Source organism: Spea bombifrons, chromosome 3, assembly GCF_027358695.1.
Source record: "Spea bombifrons isolate aSpeBom1 chromosome 3, aSpeBom1.2.pri, whole genome shotgun sequence".
Classification (NCBI taxonomy): domain Eukaryota; kingdom Metazoa; phylum Chordata; class Amphibia; order Anura; family Pelobatidae; genus Spea; species Spea bombifrons.
Window position 1 is genome coordinate 45,464,948 of NC_071089.1, and position 23,076 is coordinate 45,488,023.

General features: G+C 38.4%; 1 protein-coding gene across 1 annotated transcript in view; it reads right to left on the minus strand.

Moving 5' to 3' along the window:
• Nucleotides 1-2,791: 2,791 nt before the first annotated feature.
• HBS1L (HBS1 like translational GTPase) overlaps nt 2,792-23,076 on the minus strand; it is a 44,727-nt gene continuing 24,442 nt past the window's right edge. Inside the window, exons 5-18 of the mRNA XM_053458547.1 lie at nt 17,072-17,183; nt 14,121-14,365; nt 13,571-13,736; nt 13,164-13,281; nt 11,713-11,859; nt 11,534-11,608; nt 10,883-11,000; nt 10,108-10,176; nt 9,775-9,879; nt 7,673-7,763; nt 6,434-6,542; nt 5,902-6,002; nt 3,546-3,690; nt 2,792-3,462 (exon numbers count right to left, since the gene is read on the minus strand). Coding sequence (XP_053314522.1) covers nt 3,451-3,462; nt 3,546-3,690; nt 5,902-6,002; nt 6,434-6,542; nt 7,673-7,763; nt 9,775-9,879; nt 10,108-10,176; nt 10,883-11,000; nt 11,534-11,608; nt 11,713-11,859; nt 13,164-13,281; nt 13,571-13,736; nt 14,121-14,365; nt 17,072-17,183 — 1,613 coding nt within the window. The 3' untranslated portion in view covers nt 2,792-3,450. The remainder of the gene's footprint in view (nt 3,463-3,545; nt 3,691-5,901; nt 6,003-6,433; nt 6,543-7,672; nt 7,764-9,774; nt 9,880-10,107; nt 10,177-10,882; nt 11,001-11,533; nt 11,609-11,712; nt 11,860-13,163; nt 13,282-13,570; nt 13,737-14,120; nt 14,366-17,071; nt 17,184-23,076) is intronic.

Below are 23,076 nucleotides of genomic sequence, written 5' to 3' on the forward strand. Positions count from 1 at the left end.
GATTGGAGTTTGGACTACAAAAAAATAATGCTGCTGGGACAACTCCCCTTACTTCTGCAAATACACAGCAGAAAACAAAACTCTGTGCACTTTCACCCGGTCTGATGGAGTAATAGTAAATCATTAAAAAGATGTGGGAAACAAATATGGGCAGCAAAAAAAAAACTAGGATAAAAAGGTCACCAGTGAAGCGCCCTATGAAATTACATTTAAATACGTGTGATACAAAAATCTGTATATAACACAGCATGTCAACAAACTAGGTAAAATTAAGGTTATCTTGTCTGTCCTCCTAAGCCGTGGGCTCACCTTGCCACAGTTGTAGGCAGTGCTGTGCGTGAGATTTATATATATATAATACATACAGTTATATGAACGCTTGCTGTAAAAATTGCATTTGTTAAGAAAACTCAAAATCGAATCAATGTTTGGTGTGACCACCCATTGCCTGTAAAAAAAATAAATAAAAAAAAAGCATCAATTCATCTTGGTACACTTGCACAAAGTCAGGGTTTTTGTAGGCAATGTGAGGTTGCTGAATACATTTTAATGTGAAAAGTCACACACCTTGGCAAGACTGAGAACAGCAAAAAGACACAAGGTAGTGATACTGCATCAGCTAGGTCTCTCAGAGGCAGGCATGGGGTTTCAAGGTGTTTTGTGCAAACTCTTTTTAAAGAAGCACAAAGAAATAGGCAATGTTCAGGACTGTAGATGCAGGGGTTGGCCGAGGAAACCGCGCAGAGGAATGACACATCATGCTTACATACCTTCACAGATGGAAGATGTCCAGCAGTGCCACCAGCACAGCATTGACAGAAAACCGTGGGACTTGCGGCCAAAAAGCCATACCTCGGCACAGAATCAAGGCCAAGCATCTATTCGCAAAAACAAGGAAACCGGCAGAAGAATGGCAGCTCTTAACTAATGAGTCAAAATATTAAATGTTTGACTGTAGCAGAAGGCAGTTTGTTTGCTGAAGGGCTGGAGAGTGCCACAAGAATGAGTGTAACTGTGAAGCATGGTGGATGTTCCTTGCAAGTTTGGTGGGGTGCATTTCTGAAAAAGGAGTTGGGAATTTGGTCAGAATGAATGGTCTCCTTAACGCGGAGTACAGGCAAATACTAATCCCATAATGCAATACCATCAGTGAGGCATCTGACTGGCCCCAAATTAATCCTGCAGGATGACAATGACCCGAACATACAGCCAAATCATTAAGAACTATCTTCAGCGTAAAGAACAAGGAGTCCTGTAAGTGATGCTTTTGCCCCCACAGAGCTCAACATCTGGGATTACACTGAGAGTCAAGCAACTGAGGCTGCCTAAATCCACATAGGAACATACGGTTAGTTCTCCAAGCTGTTTGGAACAACCTACCTGCAGAGTACACCACATATTGATTTTTCTTCTGTTCACTCGTCTAAACCTTTTGCACACTGCTTTTCCACTCTGGAATGTTAACTGCGTGCACATAGTCCTTACTAGTCTGTCCCACAATGCGGCACACACAAAAAAAGCTGTGCTCCCAAACCCACAGACGGTCATATTTGTAGCCTTTATTATTATGTCATCTTTCTGGGCTGGCATAGATATAAATTGTGTTTGCAAGAAACATCCTACCTGGACCTATAACACGCATCCTCAATTCGCCGTCAACAATACGGAATTTATTTACCTCATTCCACCAACCTCAGCAGGCACTTTGGTAGGAGGACGCCTTACAATGGAGCGTAATCATAGGTTTATATATATACACACACACACACACAGGCAGGAAACTTTCAATTTCACCTTTATTTTTGTAAGCAACGTTTTACCCTTCATTAATGACACCTTGCTATGCGTATGATGACTCTAACTTTCCATTGTCACTGCACTGATGTTGATCGCATTGCATTGCATTTCAGTGAGGACAGCTAAGAAAGAAGAGTCAACAGCTACTTGTTACTAAACATGGATTTAATTCGGGAAGGAACTTCGTTGCCCAGTGCCCATATTCACTCTCACGCTCTATAAATGTTTCCCTACCTTCTCTGTCGACAACTTTTGCATCTTCTCTCTTCTGACTTTCATTTTCTCTCTTTGTTCTTCATGGACATAACCTGGCATAAACCTCCACAAAAATGGCGGCACTTTCTGCGGCATCGAATCGGGAATGAGGACGTTAGCAATAGAGCGATTAAGGCGGAAATTTGCGTGATGTTCTCTCTCCTGATTGGAGGATCAAGAGAGTGGACGTTAGTGAAAGTACCACGGTTTTAGCAGAAGTTCACCTTAGGGCAAAATTGTGGCACTTTGCGTGACGTTATCTCCACCATTTTGACGGAAGTTTGCGCCAGGTTACGTTTGTGGAGATGCAGACAAAGACAAAAGATAAGGGAAAGAAGATGAAAGACAGAAGATAGAAGAGAGGAAATTAAGAAGACGATGCAGAAGGCAAAAAAAGTAGGGATATTTTTTAGAGAGCATGAGAGTGAACAAGAATGAGAGTAAGAGTGTGAATGAAAGGGCCTGTGAATTTCACACAAAAATCCTTAGCTTTTTGCTTAGTTTTCGTCTGCTTCGTGGGGGCTCCCGCCATAAAATGCCATGTTACATGGGATTATTGCATCACATATACTTTTTTTTTTTTTTTTTTAGGCAGGAGGGTATTTTAATTGTGTCAAAAAACACCTAAAATAACAATGAATGCCATGTGGATGTTTTAATAAACTAAAATTAACACAAGTATCCAAGTTAAAGTCCAGGTATCACTCAGCTATATAATAGAATATTAAGAGACATGTAGTATGCTCAAACCAGCTTTTTTATTCCACCATACTTTAGATCCATTTTGATCATTTAATAAAATTAGTTAAATCTTGGCACAGTCTCCACTCTAACTCAAAATAAACACAGCAAATGTATACGTTTTGAAAGTTTAAACTTTTTAGCCTTTCAGTCATGCTTTAAAGTTAAAAAAAAAAATACCAGGAAGGGATTCCTAAGCATTGTTCTGTTGTCACAAAAGCAATTTTGATTAATACTTTAATGAACCATATTTTTAAAAAAGAAAAATGGAGAATCAGACATCTGAGAAAATGCTGTAAACATGCCCTCTGGCTACATGGTAGTAGATCCATGCTATGCTCCAGAATATTGCTTCTGTAACTTAAATTGTCTCTTCTGCCAGTAACAGTTGCATTCATTATCTGTTTTGGGACGGTAAATATAGGAGCACTTTAGCAAATATAATGGATGGTCTTAGCACACAAAGGAGAATCTGTGTTCTTTGTTTTGTGCTTTGCAGATGTTGGTAAGCTGTCTCCACTTGGAAGCTGAGTTGAGGTTTTTCTAAGCTTATGCATGTCTCTTAATTGCACTTAGGCCAGGCCTTCTGGAAGCTGAGAACCAGATGATCAGTCTGAATAGATTTAGTTCAGTTGTGGAAGTCCTCTTTTATTAGTGTCATTCTTTAATCTGGGGGGGGGAAACACAGAAGTCACAAAAAGAACAAATGAGAACATCTTAAAAAAAGATGTGGTAGAAATTGAGAAGACAACCTCTGTGACTACTCCAGCAGCTATTGATGACCCACTGTATCGCAGCATGAACCTTCCAAGTTCTTTGAAATCTTTGTACAGTTCCAGGGCAATGGGTCTTTGTGTTTGTAGCTCAATGATGGCATTCATTCCTTTCGTTATGCACCTGAAAGACAATGTCAAAAACATGACCAAGGAACATTCTAATTCAAAAAAGAGAGGAGCATTAATTTCAAACTTTGTCAAACCTCAAACCTGCATGATACCACAAAAAATTATATCTTGGGTATACCGTATTTCCCTATGTATAAGACACACCTTATATCAAAAAATGTGGGGTCTAAAAACTCTTATACAGGGGTTGTAGGTTGTAGATTGCAGGTACTACTTCCCAGTACCTCCCTGCAGTCACACTGACGATTGGCCGTGCCCCTTTCTGCTTAACAGTTCCTCCCTGCAGTCCACATGGCTCAGCAACTCATCTAACAGTAAGTAAAAAATTAATATTTGGGCTGCTGAAAGTTGGGGGAGGTGGGGGTTAATTTAGGGGCAGTTATGGTTAACAGGGTGATTAGGGTTAATTTAGGGCAGTTATGGTTGATGGGGTCTTAAGGGTTAATTTAGGGGCAATCATGGTCAATGGGGTCTTCAGGGGCAGTTATGGTTGATGGGGTTAATTTAGGGGCAGTTAATGGATGGGAGTGATGAGGGTGATGAGTATGAATTTTATGATGATTAAAACTTGCGTTCAATAACTATGTAATACATTTTTTTCAAATTTCAGGCCCCAACATTAAGGTGCGTCTTATACATGGGAGCGTCCTAACAAATGGGGAAATACGGTATGCCATTAAAATAATGGTATGCCATTACTTCAGGAAAATGATGTGTATATCAACTCAGTTTATAAGAGCAAACATTGCATAGTGAATATGCACAAAGAAACACTAATTTGCTTGCAAGGAGTGTTAATGCCATTCTTCATTTATTAAATAGTCTGTTTCAGTATTTTTGGCAGTTTCCATATCCTCCCAATTGTAATAGCACTACATTGTTTGCTGGTGCTCTATTAATAAAGTTTTTGTAATAATGGTGATGTAAATTTGCAAAGAATGGTCTCATCACCATAGTAACCAAAGGTCCAGTTAGCAGTAATATTCCAGTTGTTGCCATAAGGATAGGACCACTTTTTTAAAACTCAGCACAAGTCAAGTTGTAAATGTAATTCACAATGTACAGATACACTTTCCATGAAACTTTTAGCTATTCTGTGCAGATAACAGGTCCACTTCAATTATTACATTTGGTGAATAGTTTAACCCCTTTGTGACAAAGGCTGTTTTAACATTTCTGCGGTGCTCGTGTTTAGCTGTAATTTTCTTGTTTACTGAACCCACACAAGTTATATATTGCTTTTTGCGGGACAAGGGCTTTCTTTAGATGTCATTGTTTTGATTGTATCATATCACTTACCATTCAAAAAAGTATAAAATAGACTTCTTCTGACTTTTACTCATCTATAAAACTTAATGAAAAAACCTCCTCAATAGATTTGTCCTGAGTTGAGAAATACCCAATGTTTATGTTTTTTTTTTTTTTTTTTTTTGTGCTTTTTTCTGCACGTTACAGGGCAAGTTTTGCTTTCAAAACCATTTTTTCCAGGTGTCATTTTGGGTATCTTTGAAGCTGGCCCATATAATTTACCATATATTTTTGAAGACTAGACACACCAGGGTATTTCAAATGTTATATGCACTAATTCTACTCCCAATCTTTGTCAAACTTTGTGGTAGTCATTGTTTTGCGTTTTATCCCCCCCCCCTCCCCCGGTGTTAATTAGGACATTGTTGAACCCGGCCAATTCAATTTACCCCATCAAATCATACATTTTTTGCGAGAATTGTTTTAAGCGCTAATTTTAGGACTTGCTCATATATTTTTATATATAAAATATATATATATATACACACATATATATATATATATATATATATATATTTTTTTTTTTTAAAAAGGACACACCGCCATCTTGCGAGTGGCAAAATCACTCAAAATCACTCGACAGTATCGAGGCATTTCAGCAACACCATTGAAGTTTAGGAGGCGATTGTTGATCGCCTCCTAAACTCTTTTAGGCCCCCGATGCCGATCTCAGTGTTGCTGAATGCCTTGACATCGAGGCATTAAAGCGACAACGTTTGGGTGCAGAAAGCGAAAGTAGATCCCTTTTTGCACCCGTTTAAAGCCATGACGGTCCTGGCACGTCAATTTTCACTAACCGGATGTTAGTGCATGACGTGCCAGAACCGGCAATTGTCATTAAGGGGTTAAAACAGGAATCAATTAACCCCCTTCTCCTTAAAATCAAGACTCTCACTTTGGTTTTTTCTTCATGACTTCTCCTGTGCTCTTGTGCAGCACACTGATGAGTTTACGGATCGTTGCAGGCTCACTCACAGTTTGGTAGTGCATAATTACCTGAAATTTAGCAAAACAGGAGAACATAGTAAGAAAAAGCATAGAAAGGGTTTAATAAAATACAAATAGTTTTTTGTTTTATGATAAGAGTGTATGCAGTCAGGTGCTCTGACAATTAAAACAAAAAAAAACTTGACAGATGTTAACATGTTTACAAGTAATAATTTTCCATAAATTGTTAAAACCTAATATGTAATCACCTTTATATGGACAATTAGCAGTATTGAGCAGCTTTCCTCTAAATAAGATTTTGGTTACTTTTTTCTCTAGTTAAAATCAAACAGTGTATTGATCACTAAAAAATATAACATATTCCAGACCTACATACAGTTATAGAGTTTCAGACAATATAGAGTCGTTTAATAAAGGTTAGGCTATTTGAAGGGATATTAAACACATTCGGAATGCAATCTCCCCAATGGAACACTTACAGGGAAACCTTGGGTAATAGGAATATCAAAGTTAAAGATGAGAACTCGGGCTCTGAAACGGGTACAGGCTCTTATGGGCTCACTTGGACTGCAAAACACACAGCCAACACTGCAAAGAAAAAGAACACCATTGTAAAACAATATTAATATTAAATAGGCTTTCATTTCAGGTTTGATTTTCTGCTGCATTTTAACCCCAGTTAATATCTACCCCATGCACACAAAACTGGGCAAAAAATTGAATTGAATTACCGGGCAGTAAATCAAACATTTGCTCATCTTCTGCACAGGATTGTTAATGCAGCATGCCAAGTGTGAAAATACACTACTAGGCAGCTGCATGGCAATCAGATTGTGATTTCCTGTGAGCAATGCTACACTCATTCCAATACCTCAGACTTTTGCAAACTATATCGTAGATTTAGCGAAAGCAGCAGCAGAAGATAATGCCATTAGCTAGCTAAAAACAATTCTTGTGTATCTCAAAACCCCACTCAATCTATACAAAAAATTTTTCCTTTGTCATGTCGACAACATAAATGTATAGGATATAACAAACTACAGAAATAGTTACATTCTCCATGTGCTATACACAGGGCACATAACAGCATAACAGGCAAACTTGAAATGATCCACATCCATTTTAGTGGGAATGTAGAATTCATCTGCTCTTTGTTTTCACTAATATCCAAAGCAAAAAATATATATATATATATTGGTCATTGGGATAAAATCAACATTTGCCACTGTATGAAGGCCTACACCATGGTACAGGATTTTCTTTATTCAAATATAAGCCCACCTGACAATTTTTACAATGTCTGACACTGAGAAAATTGAGTTGTCTGACAGCAAAATATCATAGAAATGGCTTTTCCAATTCGCTCACTATTGACATGCAAAACATATAACCCGCAGACCTGGATAACACTACTTAAAGTAAGGAATATAGTATGGTTAAAAAAAAAAAAAGTAATGTAACTGTTATATTGTGGTGACAGCTGATATCAGTCAACTTAGTACATCACACTTCGTGTGTTACAAACTGCCAAGTAATAATTTCGACGTTCCTGTTTACCTGGGTCTTGGTTTCAGACACAGTTTCATTAATAAATCAAAAAAAACTTCGAGCAACAGTCAATTCTGGCCAAAAACAAAACCACTTTTATGGTCGCAGCCAACGCCCTTTTCTTAATATATGAAACCGATGCTGAGTCAGATGTCAGTTTGTTCACTTACTTGATTTTTATGATATCCATGCCGGTTAATGTTAGACTGACGTGATCCCCTGCAGCTCCCCAGTCAACTGCTTCATCATGTAAGGTGATTCCTGAAAATGAGCAAAATCAGAGATGAGATGGTTCAACAAGAACCAAAGAAAATCACATCTCACAATCATTGATTAGTCAAAGGAAAGAATGAGCGGAAAATAGCCGTATAGCCGGGGGTTTTTTTTTTTTCTTTGTTGGGTTTTATTTTTTTTTTTTTTGATGTGGCAAACCAAACACAGATAAATCCAGGAACAATATATTCATGGTTTTGCCTCACACTCATTTATAAACATCTGCATTGTGTACAATCTGCTTTTGTAAAAAGCCAAGCCCATGGAAAAGTTTGACACGTCATTTATGCAGTACCATAAATTATTGGCTATATAACATTTCGCTGGAGCTTCTATGACCGATCACCAGAAGGTCATGCGACGCTGGTGCTCCATCACAGAAGCCCCAGCGGAAGTGCCGGCAGTAGCGGAGGTTGTCTGCGCACGACGCCCACCGGGGGATCCACCTCTCTGGCAGCCAGCGAACGTTGCACAATGCGCGCAGACAACCTCTGCCGCTGCTGGACGGTACTTCTATGGTGGATAACCGGAAAGGCCATGTCACGCTGGTGCTCCATCATAGAATCCCTGGTGGAAGTGGAGGGCAGTAGTGGAAGATGCACTTCCGCACAGATGCCAGCCGCCAATCAGAGAGGAGGATCCAGGTCCCCTCCAGCGCTGTGGGGGATCTTAGTGTTATAGTCCGACCTCTATTTGAGTTTGGATTCTAAGACGAAGGGTATTTTTCAGAGCATTTGCCAGAGATGTCTGGCCATAATGCACAGTGCCTTGTTTAGTGAAAAGCGAACAACATATCAACACAAACATCTCATACCAACTGTCAAGCACAGTGGTGAAGGGATCATAATTTGCTTGTTTTGCAATCACAGGACCTTGCAGTCATAAAGGCAACCATGAACTCCTCCGTATACGAAAATATTTAAGAGACAAATGTAAAGACCATCTAAAAATGTCCGGAATTGGGCTATGCAACAGGACAATGATCCCAAGCACACCAGCAAATTTACAACAGAATGGCTGAAAAAGAAAAGAATCAAGGTGTTGCATTGCAACTTTGCCCAATCAAAGTCCAGACCTAAACCGATTGAAATGCTGTGGCGGGACCTTAAGAGAGCTGTGCATTAACAAATGCCTGCAAACCTCAATGAACTGAAGCAACGTTGTAAAGACGCGTGGACCAAAATACATCCACAACAACGTGAGAGACTAATAAAGTCATTTAGAACGACTACTTCAAGTCACTGCTACTAAAAGTGGTTCTTCAAGCTATTGAATCATAAGTTGCACTTAGTTTTTCACACATGGCTTCTTAATTTTGGCTTTTTGTTGTTGAAGAATAAGTGTAATGTCATGTGTTGTTCATCTAAGGTTGTATTTACCTAATTTCAACAAATGTAAAAGTTAGGATAGGTAAGCAGACAATAAAATAAGGCATCGGAAAAAGCAAGGAGGGTGCTGGGTTGCATATGTACAGGCGTTACTAGCAGAAATAGAAGTGATTCTGCCACTCATATCAGATGGGCAAAATCTTTATTTCATGTTTAGGAATTCTATTTCTAGGGATTTTGTTAATCAGTCTTAAAAAAAAAAAAAAAAAAAAAAAAATAAAAAAAAAAAATCAGCATTTTAAAGCCAAAAAGGCTTGATTTTTTTTTTATTAGACTGATTATCAAAATAATGTACCGTATAAACAAAAAATATGTGGGGTTCATCCGGTAGCGTGAGAAACAGAGAATAAATAAAAAAAAATCAGAACGTGTGAAAAAGCTTTAAACAAGTGAAATGCCTCTCGTTCAATTGTTAGTACACAATACATCTACAGATGTGCAGAGTCACCTGTGAGGAAATTTGTTTCAAGATTTTGGATTCATTTCATAACAGTTGGTATCAGTTTGATGCTTTCTGTAGTTTCAGGCACAGACGGGGCTTTCGGAAGTTATTATTGGCCCCAAACTCACCAAAGGTTGTTCTTCTAGTAAAGAAATCTTGTTTTGCATACCTTTTACCGTGCAAGTTTCATTGGGTGGCATGGCAAGTAAGCGGTCTCCACTTTGGACATAGCCTGCTTCTATCTTTCCAGTAACGCAAAATCCAGAGCCTTGGTCTAGAAGCATAAATACAATCGTTCAAATGATTCTTGTTTCAAATTCAACCTTAAAATTATTTTATTATGGTGAAAAATGCATATTTCCTTTAAAGAGAGTTTCCATATTATATTCCACATGCAATAAAGTCGTTTTTATCTCTACAAATCAATACCCCTTAATTCACACAGTCTATATATAAAGTTATATTACACTCCACATTAAAAGTAATATGACATATTACTTACCTTTAAAGACATCAGAGGCACATAATCTGAACGGTTTATCCACCGAACGCTGAGGAGCTTTAAAGGAATCTGAGTAAGAGAAAATATTGCGTTCTTAGTAGAGTTTAAGGGCTGTGACAGTCATGTAGGATTGGTGGTGGAAGGGAGGTATGATTCCTTTCCTATGTGGAGTAACACCTGAGACTTCCACCTGCTAGGTGATTAATTAAGTGGATTAGAGGGTGGATATAAAAGGGAAGCCAGGAGGGCAGGTAGCTCTCTCTGACTGAGGACACAGAAAGCCTGTCTGTGGAAGAGACCTGTAAGTAAAGGTTGCTGGACATATTATGTTATGTTAAGTATGTTATGGTAGTGAGGGACATCCTATGTATAGTAAGTGCCGGACAGGCAAGGTGTTTCTTTTGTTACTGTTATATTTCTTTTGTCCCTGCATCCTTTCTAATAAACCTGACCCTGTGTCAGATTGCACGAATTTACTGCTGTGTGCCTGGATTGAATGAAGACAGCGCTTGTCCCTTGACCTCAGCGAGGGGCGATCCCAGACCTACCTCACAGGGCTCAAAAGAATTTTCTTGTTTTAAAATTGCAATATTAATGTTACCTTCACATGTGCAAAAATATCTAAGTGTTGTGAGGTTATATGGTAGTATAATAGAGATACTATTGGATTAAAGAGTATGCCAATTATGAAATTCAGGAATAGAAAGACTGACACACAAAAGCCAAAAGTACAATCTGTTGCATGAAAGTTTGGTAAAAGGGAAGTTTTTCTTACCAATCTGGTCAATAAGGCATGGTCCCTTATACCAACTTATGAGTTCACTTATTGTACTCTTCTTAGCTAGATTTTCTCCACTAAGACCACTTGTAGGAACATACGACACATCACTTTCCTACGTGGACAAAAACCATGTCAGCAGAGTACTGTATTTAGAAGGTCCATCAATAGTGCAAGGTCCATTCTGCCAGACTGCTCTGATCGGTGATGCATGTACCTGTGGGGCCACCCGAGGCTTTAAAAAGAGCAGCACCTCTTAATGAAGTCTATGAAGGCCTTGATGAGCCAGCTCAGCCTCCAATAATGTGAACAGGTTGCTCCCTTGCAAGCGGCCCATTGTGCAGCAGGATACCGGGGACTTGATCACCGCTCCCCTGGTTTTGTACCAGGATACATCACTGGCCCAGATAACCCGTAAGGCACTCATTTCGTCTCTACCAGAAATGAACACTACTGCCTGTGCTAGCATGTAACCCCAACTACTTGTCTCAGAGTCAACAAAATGCGTGTCACTGGAATCAAGACCGTTACAGAATCCAGTTTCTAAAAAAGTAGCTGCAGAACGCTTTTGAGATGTGGATTAAAACAAAAATGTACAGATTTAAGCCTTAGTTTGTTTCTTGCGTAGGAAATATAGAAGAACTGTACCTTAAAACCAGCCTGTTTTAAGAAGTTTCCAAGTTTGGTAGTGATTTCACAAAATCGTTCCTGTTGCCAGTTAACCTGTAAGAAATAAAATAGCTCTGTAGTATTAACACTGTCAGCACAGAGCATAATTTAGATGGAGTGATTGTTAAATGAATGCTACGTAGAAAGTTAACAAATACCTGATCCATCTTATTGACTGCAACTGCAAGTTGCGTTACACCAAGAGAGCGCACCAGCAATGCATGCTCACGCGTCTGTCCACCAGCTTCAAAACCTGCTTCAAACTCTCCACGGCTGGCATCTACAACCAAAATGGCCACATCAGCCTAAAAGAAAGAAAACAAAATAAAAAACATATCTGTTGAATCCCTGTGAACGATGCACCCACAGTGAAACAGAAACGACAAAGAAAACCTCAAATAAAAACGGTTTAAAGGCGCTATTATCTTATCCCACGGCATTCACTATCGTTACAGCAAACTGTAGAATTAGAATTCAATAATGAAAAAAGTTTGCCTTATTTGCATTTTTTCAGGGAATGCAACCTAAAAGTGACCACTGATTCTTCTATGGTTGTTGCCATGGAAACTGCTTCTTAAGAGTTTGTTTTATGTTTTTATGCAGTTATCCTTCCTCTAGAGGTTTAAAGTGATATTTTCTTAACATGGCACAGAGCTCAATTAATGTTTTGTGAAGTCTACTGTTCATCACTATGTTTAATGTATGTATATACCGTATTTGCTCGATTATAAGACAAGGTTTTTTCCAGAGCAAATGCTCTGAAAAATACCCGTCTTATAATCGGGGTCGTCTTATAATCAGACCTCAAATAGGTCTGACTATGAGACTAAGATCCAGACGGGCAGCGTGTGGAGCTCTACGCAATTCGCGTAGACAACTTCCGCTCTACGCGAATCGCGTAGAGCTCTACACGCTGCCCGGACTAAGCACCAGGGGACTCAGAAGCACCGGTAAGTTTGGAGGAGGGAGGGGAAGGGAGTGTTAAATGGGGGGCATAAGGCATTTATGGAGGCAGAGTGCTCTGTGAAATGTCTTTAACCCCCTTAATGCCACTCTGCCTCCAGAAATGCCTTTTAACCCTCTATACGCCACTCTGCCTCCTGAAATGCCTTATACCTCCCTATATGCCACTCTGCCCCATAATATGCCTTTTAACCCCCTAAATGCCAGAGTGGCATATAGGGGTATAAGGCATTTCTGGAGGCAGAGTGGCACATAAGGGGGTCAAAAGGCATATCATGGGGCACAGTGGCATATAGAGGGTTAAAAGGCATATCATGGGGCACAGTGGCATTTAGAGGGTTAAAAGGCATATCATGGGGCACAGTGGCATATATGGGGTATAAGGCATTTCTGGGGACGCGTGGCAAGCCTGGGGACAGATGTGCATAACTGGGGGGCCGGTTGAAAAAAAGGAAATAAAAACAAAATATTTTTCTCAATCATAGTTTTTATTAACAAACAATTGTTCACATAGTTTACATGAATTAACATTTACTGGTAAAACTTTTTTCCTATAGGGTTGTCTTATATTCAGGCTTTCTTTTTTTCATAAATTCATATTCAGATTTTGGGGGTCGTCTTATAATCGAGCAAATACAGTACTTACTTGCGCAGCTCCAGTTATCATATTAGGGATGAAGTCTTTGTGTCCTGGAGCATCCATCAGCGTGATAACCTTAGACTTGGTTTCAAACTTAGTCATACCTACATCCATCGTCACACCCCTAAATATTTGTAAACAAAGAAAAGAAAAACATTAGCCACCGTAATATTTCACATGAAGTGTTTTAGGACACAGATCCAAAAATCATGACTGAAATCATCCCTTTCCTCTAATGGCAATGAAAATACAAGCAATGCCCCTGACAAATAATTCATAGCAAACAATACAAAAAACCCCAACCACATTTATAAATGAAAATGCATGTTTATTTTTTGCATTGCTGAACTGTGTGTCTGTTTACAGAATCTATCCAGTAAAAACAAAGACTTATGCTAGCGTAAGAACATTACCTCTGTCTCTCTTCTCCAGTTTCATCAAGCACCCAAGCATACGCAAAGGATGCCTTTCCAGCCTTCTTGGACTCTTGCTCATATTTATGCATAGTTCTTTTGTTCACATGTCCTAATAGGTACAACAGGTGCCCCATAAGGGTGCTTTTACCAGCATCAACATGACCTGCACAAGGAAAACAAAAAGGGATATCAACCTATTGGGGGAAGGATGGGACCTTCCTTTTCAAGTACCGTAATACTAATAATACTTAATAATAAGTAAACAAACCGCAATATAACAGCCAGTTGTGCTGGAGAGGCTTACTGCATCACCACCAAGCAGTGGTTCTTTTACCTCAACTGCTGCCTTAGACCTCAGCCACCCGCTACATTCCCACCACCGAACTCGGAGATAAGAGGTCATATCCCAGGGCTCTGCATCTTAAAGGCTGTGGCAGCTCAGCACAGTCCTCCATAGTATACATCGGTGTGCTAAGTTCTGCCCCTAAGAGCAGTATCAACAGCAATATCAAGAAGTATCCTTTGAGTGTAACATAGTAAATATTACCTATTACCACAAGATTTAGCAGTGGTTTTCCTCCTTGCCTTTTCTCCAGCTCTTCTTTAATATTGAGTTTTCGTTTGGTTTTACTGGCGCTTTTCAAAAGGGTAGGGGCAGCATTTGGATCCTCTGGGCTTTGAGGCATGTTAGGCAATGCAACGGATTGGGAGCCATTATCTGCTTCATCCAAAGCTTCAACTGTAGATGGGGTTTTCGTGCTGGCATTTTGCCCATTAAGTTCTGGCTTTGCGCTGCAGAAACCAAAGTAATACATGGTCATGTGTACCATCAACAATATTGATTTTTTTTTCTTGCTGACTGGGATATCTAAGCAAATACATGCTATAAAGAGATCAAATAAATAAACTGCCCTTTGTAAGATTATTGCTACCTCCAGCAATTCCATCCTTAAAAGATGAAATCCCACTTTTCTTTAAAAAAAATAACTGAAAAATAAGCAATACCCTTACACTGATGTCATCAACTAATGTTTTCTTTCCGATAAAGATAACATGTTGTTATCTTGCATCACAACAAACAGAACTCCTGGGTCTGGATCCACACGCTGGACCATTAGGAAAGACAACTTACTAAAAGTATGGAAACATGGGGTAGCATCCAATTATCATACGCTTATCTGTGGAAAAGTCTGTAATATACCATATAAACTGTGTGGGGCGAGAGGTCAGCAGGAAAAAAAAAAAAACACTACTGATGCTCAAAAGGTGACCTTTTTATTGTGCCAACATATACTCTGCAGTGTAGTACAATGGTGATAGTGACAGAAATTATGTCTGGTCCCCACTGAAACCATTGTTAATAACGAATGGTCTATGGTGGGGAGACTACAACAGGATTACACCGACTTCACCGAAAAGAAACAGGAACAGTTGCTAAATAAACTCAGAACACGGGATTAGTTTGAAATTGGTTTTCCAATATTTCAGCAAATTTGACAATGGCTAAACAGATCTTTCACCTATTCTAACCGTTTATCAGATTTTAATTATACGAAAAATGTCAATCAAGTATAAAATTGCATTTTCCATGGACAGTGTGCCTTAATGAACAACGGCAAACAAGGCTAAGCAGCCCATATGTCGACACAGGTTGCTCTACTTAGTCTGTATTTTGACATAGGAGGTTCAACCTGTGTGATATGGAAAATGTTTAGTGATTGTTCAGGGGGTCTGTACAGTTCAGATTATTATGGCAGCATCAAGCATCACACCAGTGATTAAAAGCTTAAAGCAGTGCTCTCTATAAGCAGAAATATTTCCTAATGAATAGCACCATCTTTTGGAATTCCCTGTAAATACCAGATCTTGCAAACCACTGTATCCGCTACAGCTTGAAATCCTACAATTACAAGTTTTTACACCAGCCTGCAACAATTGATTGTCTGATCCACTTCCTTCACAATTTTACTAAAAACCAGAACGAAAAGCGGGGAACCTGGTCATGAAATGCAAAGTGACACAGCTTGCAAAGTGTTACAAGACAAATAAACAGTACTGCTAACGGCCATTCAAACGTACAGAAAATGCAAAACCCCAAAAGTAACAGACTCAGAAATTAGTCATCCCTCTACTTGCTACTTAAAAACCATCCTGAAGCAGCTACAGGTTTGTACTTATTTTTTGTAAATGTTAATGATCTCGAGTGACTCAAATCACCCCACTTGTCCATGTGAGGTCCTATTTGCCTTCACAGTTGGTCGCATATCCTGTCCGAGATGACAAGTAAAACAAAAATGTCATGAAAATTGAAGAGCAACACAAGGAATTCCCTTTCATTCAACCAAATATTTTCTCAATCATAAAAAATCACGTGGAGATTGTATATGCCGTTAAAAGAGCATCTGGTCAAAATGACTTCTGTTATTTATGTACTACTGGCTCTACTTCATAAACTAATTATTGCAGTATAGACAAAAGGACAATGGGCGGTCCCTAAACCCATTGAAAACAATGCATTTTGAGCCCGTACATGTATGGGCTGTCATTAAGGGGTTAATGGGGGGGGACTAATTTGGTGATAGTGCCACTTTTGGCCCATGCCAATATCTTTGTATTTGTACAGTATAAAAAAAATGGTTGCTTTTCAGTACCTTTTTTTGGATACGAAGAGACCTCTGTGGTCACGAAAATCTTATATAATTACATATTTTTTAATGCTGGCCACATAAAAAGGTGTCAACCTTCAACTAAAGACTCCTCCATCTCTTTCGAGTAGAATTACAAACTATATAATGCTAGCAAAAACAGATAATCAGCTTGTATTCGTAGGAAACGACTGCAGTTTTTTTGTTTTTAAAGGACAACTAAAATCCACTAGGCCGTGAAAAGCCACGATGTCCTACATTACTTAAGTGTACAGTATACAGATGACTAGATTCCTACTAACAAACAGTTAATTGCTGCACCTTAAACATTATTCTTGTGGGAAACAAAAACCTGAAACTTGGTAAAAGTTCTCACGATCATTGCACAAGAAAAGTCACCAATACCTCAAATAGTTCCATTACGAAAGTTTTCATACCGATTAAAGCAACACAGCTATTTGTTTAAAAAAACAGTAATGTGTACGGGGTACAGCGACACTGTTACGCCTCTACAGTACTACTGTGACTTTCTCAAATCCTTCATTTTATAATCATATAAATATAAGTTTACTGGCATTCTAATGGTGTTTTTATTGAGGAAGCAATCATTTTAAAAACATATCATAGCATTCACCCAATTACTCTTCAAAACCACGTTAACTATTCCTTGTAGTCGAGAACGGTAGGGAGACAAGTGCTTCAAAGGAAAGTAATTAATATATATTATAAATTTTTTCCTTGATAAATTACAGTGCTGCATACGACAATGGAGGTTAGTATTGACAAAATTCCTGGTGTTTTCATTTTGTTCCAATAAACCAAAAAAAAAAAAAAACAACAAAAAAACACATACCTTGGAACATCAAATCCCATGGTTTGTTTCTTCCCAGAAACTATCATTTTGGCCATTTTGGGAACAATCTCATACTGTGCTTCGGGTGGTGATGACAATTCTCTTGTTTTTCCTAGCAGGAAACAAGCATATATAAAACATGCAGGGACAGTGGAAAGAGTACTAGTTAAAGATTAGCGAAAGAAATGGGGTTAAAAAAAGTAATTTTAGACATGTCTGAAAATGCTAGTTTGCGGCCTGATTTCTTTTATTTTTTTATTTTTTTAAAACAGACAAGAATTGATGAGAATGTTCTGCTTGATTATACCTCCACTTGCCAAAACAAACGAGGCTAGACTTGATTGCCGACATCTTTTCAGTTGTGCAAATTAGTTAACTGCGACCACAAATGGTTTTAAGGTTAAGCCTACTGCTTAGGTAATAACTTTTATCTTCTGAACCACAAAGATCTAGGACTATGGGTTTTTTTTGCCACATACTTCACCCTATTCAACGATAGTCTGGCAACAGTTAAAAGTTTTCTGCAGAAAAATCCATATTATGCGGAAAATTTGCTTGAGTATATGTTCCAGCAAATGTTTAGAATATCACACCCTAATAAGTGGCGCTCTGCTAGACTTAATGATAAAGTATACTGCAATCTCGGTGAACACATTAAAGGGAAATCCATGTTACATCAGGAATAGGCAGTGTAACCAGCCTTGGTCTGGATGCTAGGGATCAGTAAAGCACAAAAAGAAGTTATTATACTGGTTGTGGTATCCATTTCATTCCATCTGATCTACAGCATTGAGCCAAAGTTCTATATGTGGATAAATTCTGCGCGTTACATAAAAAAAGACTGAGCTTCCATGAGATAACTACATGAGCTTAAACACAAATGGTGTACAGATAAGTCACATAGCACGCAGATAACCACCGATCAATCTGTTCTCCCTACTTAACTAAAACATTTGCTATTGTACAGGTTTTTATAAATGACCTGGGCCTCAATTATTTGCAAAACACTATGAAACATGCTCGTATTTATAAAAGGTCCCCAAAGTTTTCACTGGCTTACACTCACGCGTTTAATAAATTGTGAATTAACTAAATACCTTATTTCACTAAATACCTAAATATGCAGCCAGATTGAATCTGTTTTTTCCCTATAATCCTGCAATCTGATAAAACTTGGTTACAACTACACACTTTGTTCCATATACATCACGGATTAAAACACAGTTAGGCTAGGTTTCCACTTGGGTTTTTGTCCTGCGTTTTTTTCTTGATGAAAAACGCCAGGAAAAACGCCAAGAAAACTGCCACTGCATTTACCTGCGTTTTGGCGTTTTTTCTGGAGTTTTTTCTGGCGTTTAAGCCTGTGGAAATTGCTTTTTTGACCTTAAGCAGTTTTTCCAGCCTTTACAAGTTAGAAGTTTCACCCAGCTAAAAGGGATTAGGATAAATGGCAAGTATCTGCCCCCTCCTGATGTCATTTTCTTGGTAGAGTTCTACTTAAACGCCTCGGCGGACCCTTTTGTCTCTTTTCTGTGGTTTGTAAGGCATGCTTTATTCAGAATGTCTGCTCCTCTAGGAAGATTGGCCCCAAATGACGGTGCAAATTCTTTGCTGTTGCTTTCGGCACGCAGGATCCGGTTGGGTATGTTTGTTTGTAATGGCATGTTTGTTCCAAATGGTGTAAAATTCAATATGAACTTTGTTTTGTGCGAAACTGTTTGTTTCCAGCCTATTTCTCATAGGACACACAGATACTGGGTCCATCCTCTGCATTGTAACTGTGGAAAAAACGCCAGAAAAAACGCCAAGACAATAAACCCACATGGCTTTTTCATGGCGTTTTCTCTCTCCCATAGACTTCTATTGGAGAAAACGCCAAGATTTCCTTGCAAAAAACGCCAGAGTGTCAACATGCTGCGATTCTGAAAAACTGCCGCAGAGCCCAAAAAAGCAGAAAAACGCCAAAGAGGACTGAAAAAACGCCAAACAAAAAAACGCCAAGTGGATATGGCATTGTGCGATTTCCTATTGAAGAACAGCTAACATCTGGCTGCAGCGTTTTTTCACTAAAAAAACGCCATGTGGCTGAACTGGCGTTTTTAGCAAAAAAAAACCAAGTGGAAACCTAGCCTTACCCAAATTCCTTTCTAGAAAGTTAACACTATGAACAAAAATGTACTCCAGTTCCAGCCTGAACAGGTGATGCTTTGTATGGACATCAGTAAATAGTACTGTTACCAATGACAGAAAAAGTCTTGTAGGCATAATAAAAGGAAATAAATACAATTTCTGAAAAATATATGTTACTGTTCTGAAAACCTGCAAACTTTTGCGTGTGCTCTTAGTCTCTGGAGGACTTGTGGTTTGTTCCTTACTTACCTGAGAAAAACGCGTAACAACTGTGACCACAACATGTTAACGGAGCCGCAATTGATAATGTGGTTTTGTAAATGATACTTCTAGTCAAGAGGCTAGAGACTTCTTGAATGGTTTTTTTTCTTCTTTCAATCCATGCCTTAATAGTATTTTGTGCAACTACTCGATGAAAAAAGTATTTGCACTGATGTCACACTGAGTGTTAAGCAAGATGTTACCCGACCGCAACTTCCAAGAAAAAATAAGCTTTGAGAAAATCCAAAACACACACTGCATATTCCCACCAACAATAAGTCAAAAAGTAAGATGCACATTTAGAAACAACCTTTTTTTTGTCAATCTTTCATATTCTGGCTAGCTTAGAATCTTAACTTTTATTGAGCATTTTTTAACTGAATCAGAAATATTTTTTTATAATCAGATAATTTAGTAGAAAAAAATTATAAAAATGAACACATCATATGGGACTGCTAAATATTTGTGCAGGATTCAGGTCCTTCTTTCCTTTTGCACGTAAGCCGCATGTTAAAAATGAGCTTCGGGTAGCTTTGAATGAAAAGTCAGATACCATTTCCTGAAGCCTGTACACCAAGACAACGTTGTGAAGTACTTTACGCCTAAATTAATTGCCTTATGCTTCTGCTTATTTAATCAGGTGCAGATATTAGTCACAAATGGTCTAGAATGGAACCAATGTCAGACCCTCAAACCCCCAGTTAACTTGTCTTTCAAGTGAATGTCCTCTCAAACTTTCAAATAGCCAAAGAGGAACAGATCTGTTTTAGGCAGTGGTTGGAGGTATAGGCAAAGACGGGGCCAATGTATTACGTGATTATATATATATATATTATATATACATGCCTACTTATGCCACCAAGCATGGCATTTAAAACATTTTTTTACTAACATTTTAATTTTTTTAACCCAATTTCCAGTTATGTCTATTCAGATTTTTGACTTTTAGCTCTGTAACCTCTGACACTAGAACCAAGCAATCATTTCAAGTCCCTGGAAAGGCAGACTAGGTACTAATCACGGAGTCTTGGGAGGTATGTTCTTTAGTTACTTCTACAGTTTTTACAGAAGTTGTCAGCATTGTATGATCTTTTAACTTTTACAACCATTTACATGTGACGGCACCATGAAAAAAACCGGCAGATAATACATTTTCATTTTTAGCAATGCCTTCTTTGTAATAAGAAAATACATTCATACAATCTTCCAAGCCTTGAGCTCGTTTTTGAGCAAATGTTTGGCAGACAGCTTAGAAATAACTCACCATTCCGCAGGGCTGCTTTTAACCCCTTCAGGACTGACGTTTGCATACAGCCCTAGACCATTAACCATCTTCCACCAAACATTACAGTAGGCACTAGGTATTCTGGTATTTTTTCCCCCTGGCATTAGTCAAATCCAGAAGGGCGATTGATTACTACAGAGAACATGTTTACAGTTTTGATTTACACCACTCAAGCTGATGCTAAGCATTGGACATCAGTCTTTTTGGCTTACATGCAGCTGCTCGGCCATGGAAAACCACTGGATGAAGCTTTTGACACACAGGGCTTGTGCTGATAAATTAATTTGTGGCAAATGTGGCATCCCAGGACAGTGCCACTTTTCAAGTTCCTGACCTCTCCAGAGCGACCTAATATAGTGCCAATGTTTGTCTAATGAGATGACATGTCTGTGTGTTTGATTTCATACACCTGTTAGCAATTTGTGTGGTTAAGACACCTAAACTCAATAATGAGGGGGTTCACATACTTTTGGCCATATCTTGTAGATGGGTATAAAAGAAATCTAAACAAAATCTATGATGTAGATCAGATGTCCTGAAATCCACAATTTGGCAGCGTGGGGAGTTGATATTCACTGAAGTTCACCTGCTCCAACAGGAATTAAAAGGGGGCAGTAGAAATAAAAAAACAAGGTAGATCTTGTTCTTGACTTCTTCCCTCATAATTTCTAATTTGGTCATTGGTGATAATTCCTCTCTTTGAAACATTGCCTTTAAATCAGAAAACATTGGGTAATAAAGTCAAATAGCTGCTTATCTCAGCAGCAAAACAGCCATTAGTTTGTATTTTCTTGTTAAAATAAAGCCTTATTTTGTTCATGTAACCCCATTGCCTATACAGCCCAACCAATTTATCAAAACACAAATGGACTACCCCTACATGCACCATGGACAGGCACAGTAGACCATTAGCCCTCTGGAAATCATGACTAGACTACTCTTGAGATTTTATCTCTTTGTTTAGCTTATCTTATGACACCTACATGGCAGTTTTAAATTATATGCCATGTTTATATTATATGTATTTATGATTTTTTTTTATTAAGGATTCTTAACTAGTTTAGTTTCTCATGTTCTCAGGCACATAATGTTACATTGCTTAACCCCTTAAGGACAATGGGCGGTCCCTAAACCCATTGAAAACAATGCATTTTGAGCCCATACATGTACAGGCTTTGTCTGTTTTTTTTTCTCCCATTAATAATACTGATGACAGCATCAACCAAACGTGTTCTGTCACAAATCTGATACTACTAGTATTTTTGAGGTTCCTACATGAGAGTGATAAGTAAGACGTGTTTCCAGCCTTATGGACAATTGAAGAACACACTTATGTCAGCTGACAATGCAAAACACTAATAATGACTGCCCATTTGGGACAGGCAACATTTTCTTTACTCCTATCTTTACCATGCACTACTAGAATGTCTGCTGGACCAAAAATATATTTGAAATTCTGTCTGAAAGATGTGACACTAAGTCCAAGTGGAAATAAATATGAAGCAGATACTGCTACTATGCCAAATCCTTAACTCTCATTAGTCCGGGATGAACCCCTTAGCCACCTACACAGATATCCTCTTGCTTTTAATGGGAAATAACCTCATTTTGCAGATCTAAAGCACTGATTTTTGTTCTTTGAAAAAAACAAAAGGTTATTTCCGCTTGCTAGAGAAGAAGCAGGGGCTTTCCTAAGTACCCATGAATATTTACTTGAAAATAGTATTTCAGTCTGTACACAAAAATAAAAATATTTACCATGGAAGCAGTAAATCAGAATACGCGATCAAAATGTTGGATGGATGCTGTATATCTCCTTAACTTAAACATATTTGTCACTAAAATTGGTATGTCTCTTCAAATATGAAGTTACCTTTCAGTGCTCACACTTTGTACTAGATGTGCCGCAAGGCTTTAAAGTTCCCATATTAGAGTGATGGTGCCAAGTGTAAACGTTTGATGTCACTTAAAAAGAAGAAAAAACCCAAAAACTTGTAAATGACAGCGTCTGCCAGCAATAGAGCTAGCAAAGTACTCTTGTCATACATTGCAGGATTAATTTTTTTGCCAATCCATGCAACTGCTCAACAGGCTTATTACAGTAACATTTTCTCTGCCCTAAACAAATAAACGTTAAAAAACAAAAAAAAAAAAAACACAAAACAAACATATCTTCCCCAATAATCAGAAATACTCTGTTTAAACACATTCAACTTCTACCATACCTCAATATTCAAAAATACCTATATGAAAAATGCACACACTCCCACCAGTGCCAGTATGCCTGTCCTTTGACATTAGAATACCTGTAGGCAGGGATATAGCCCAC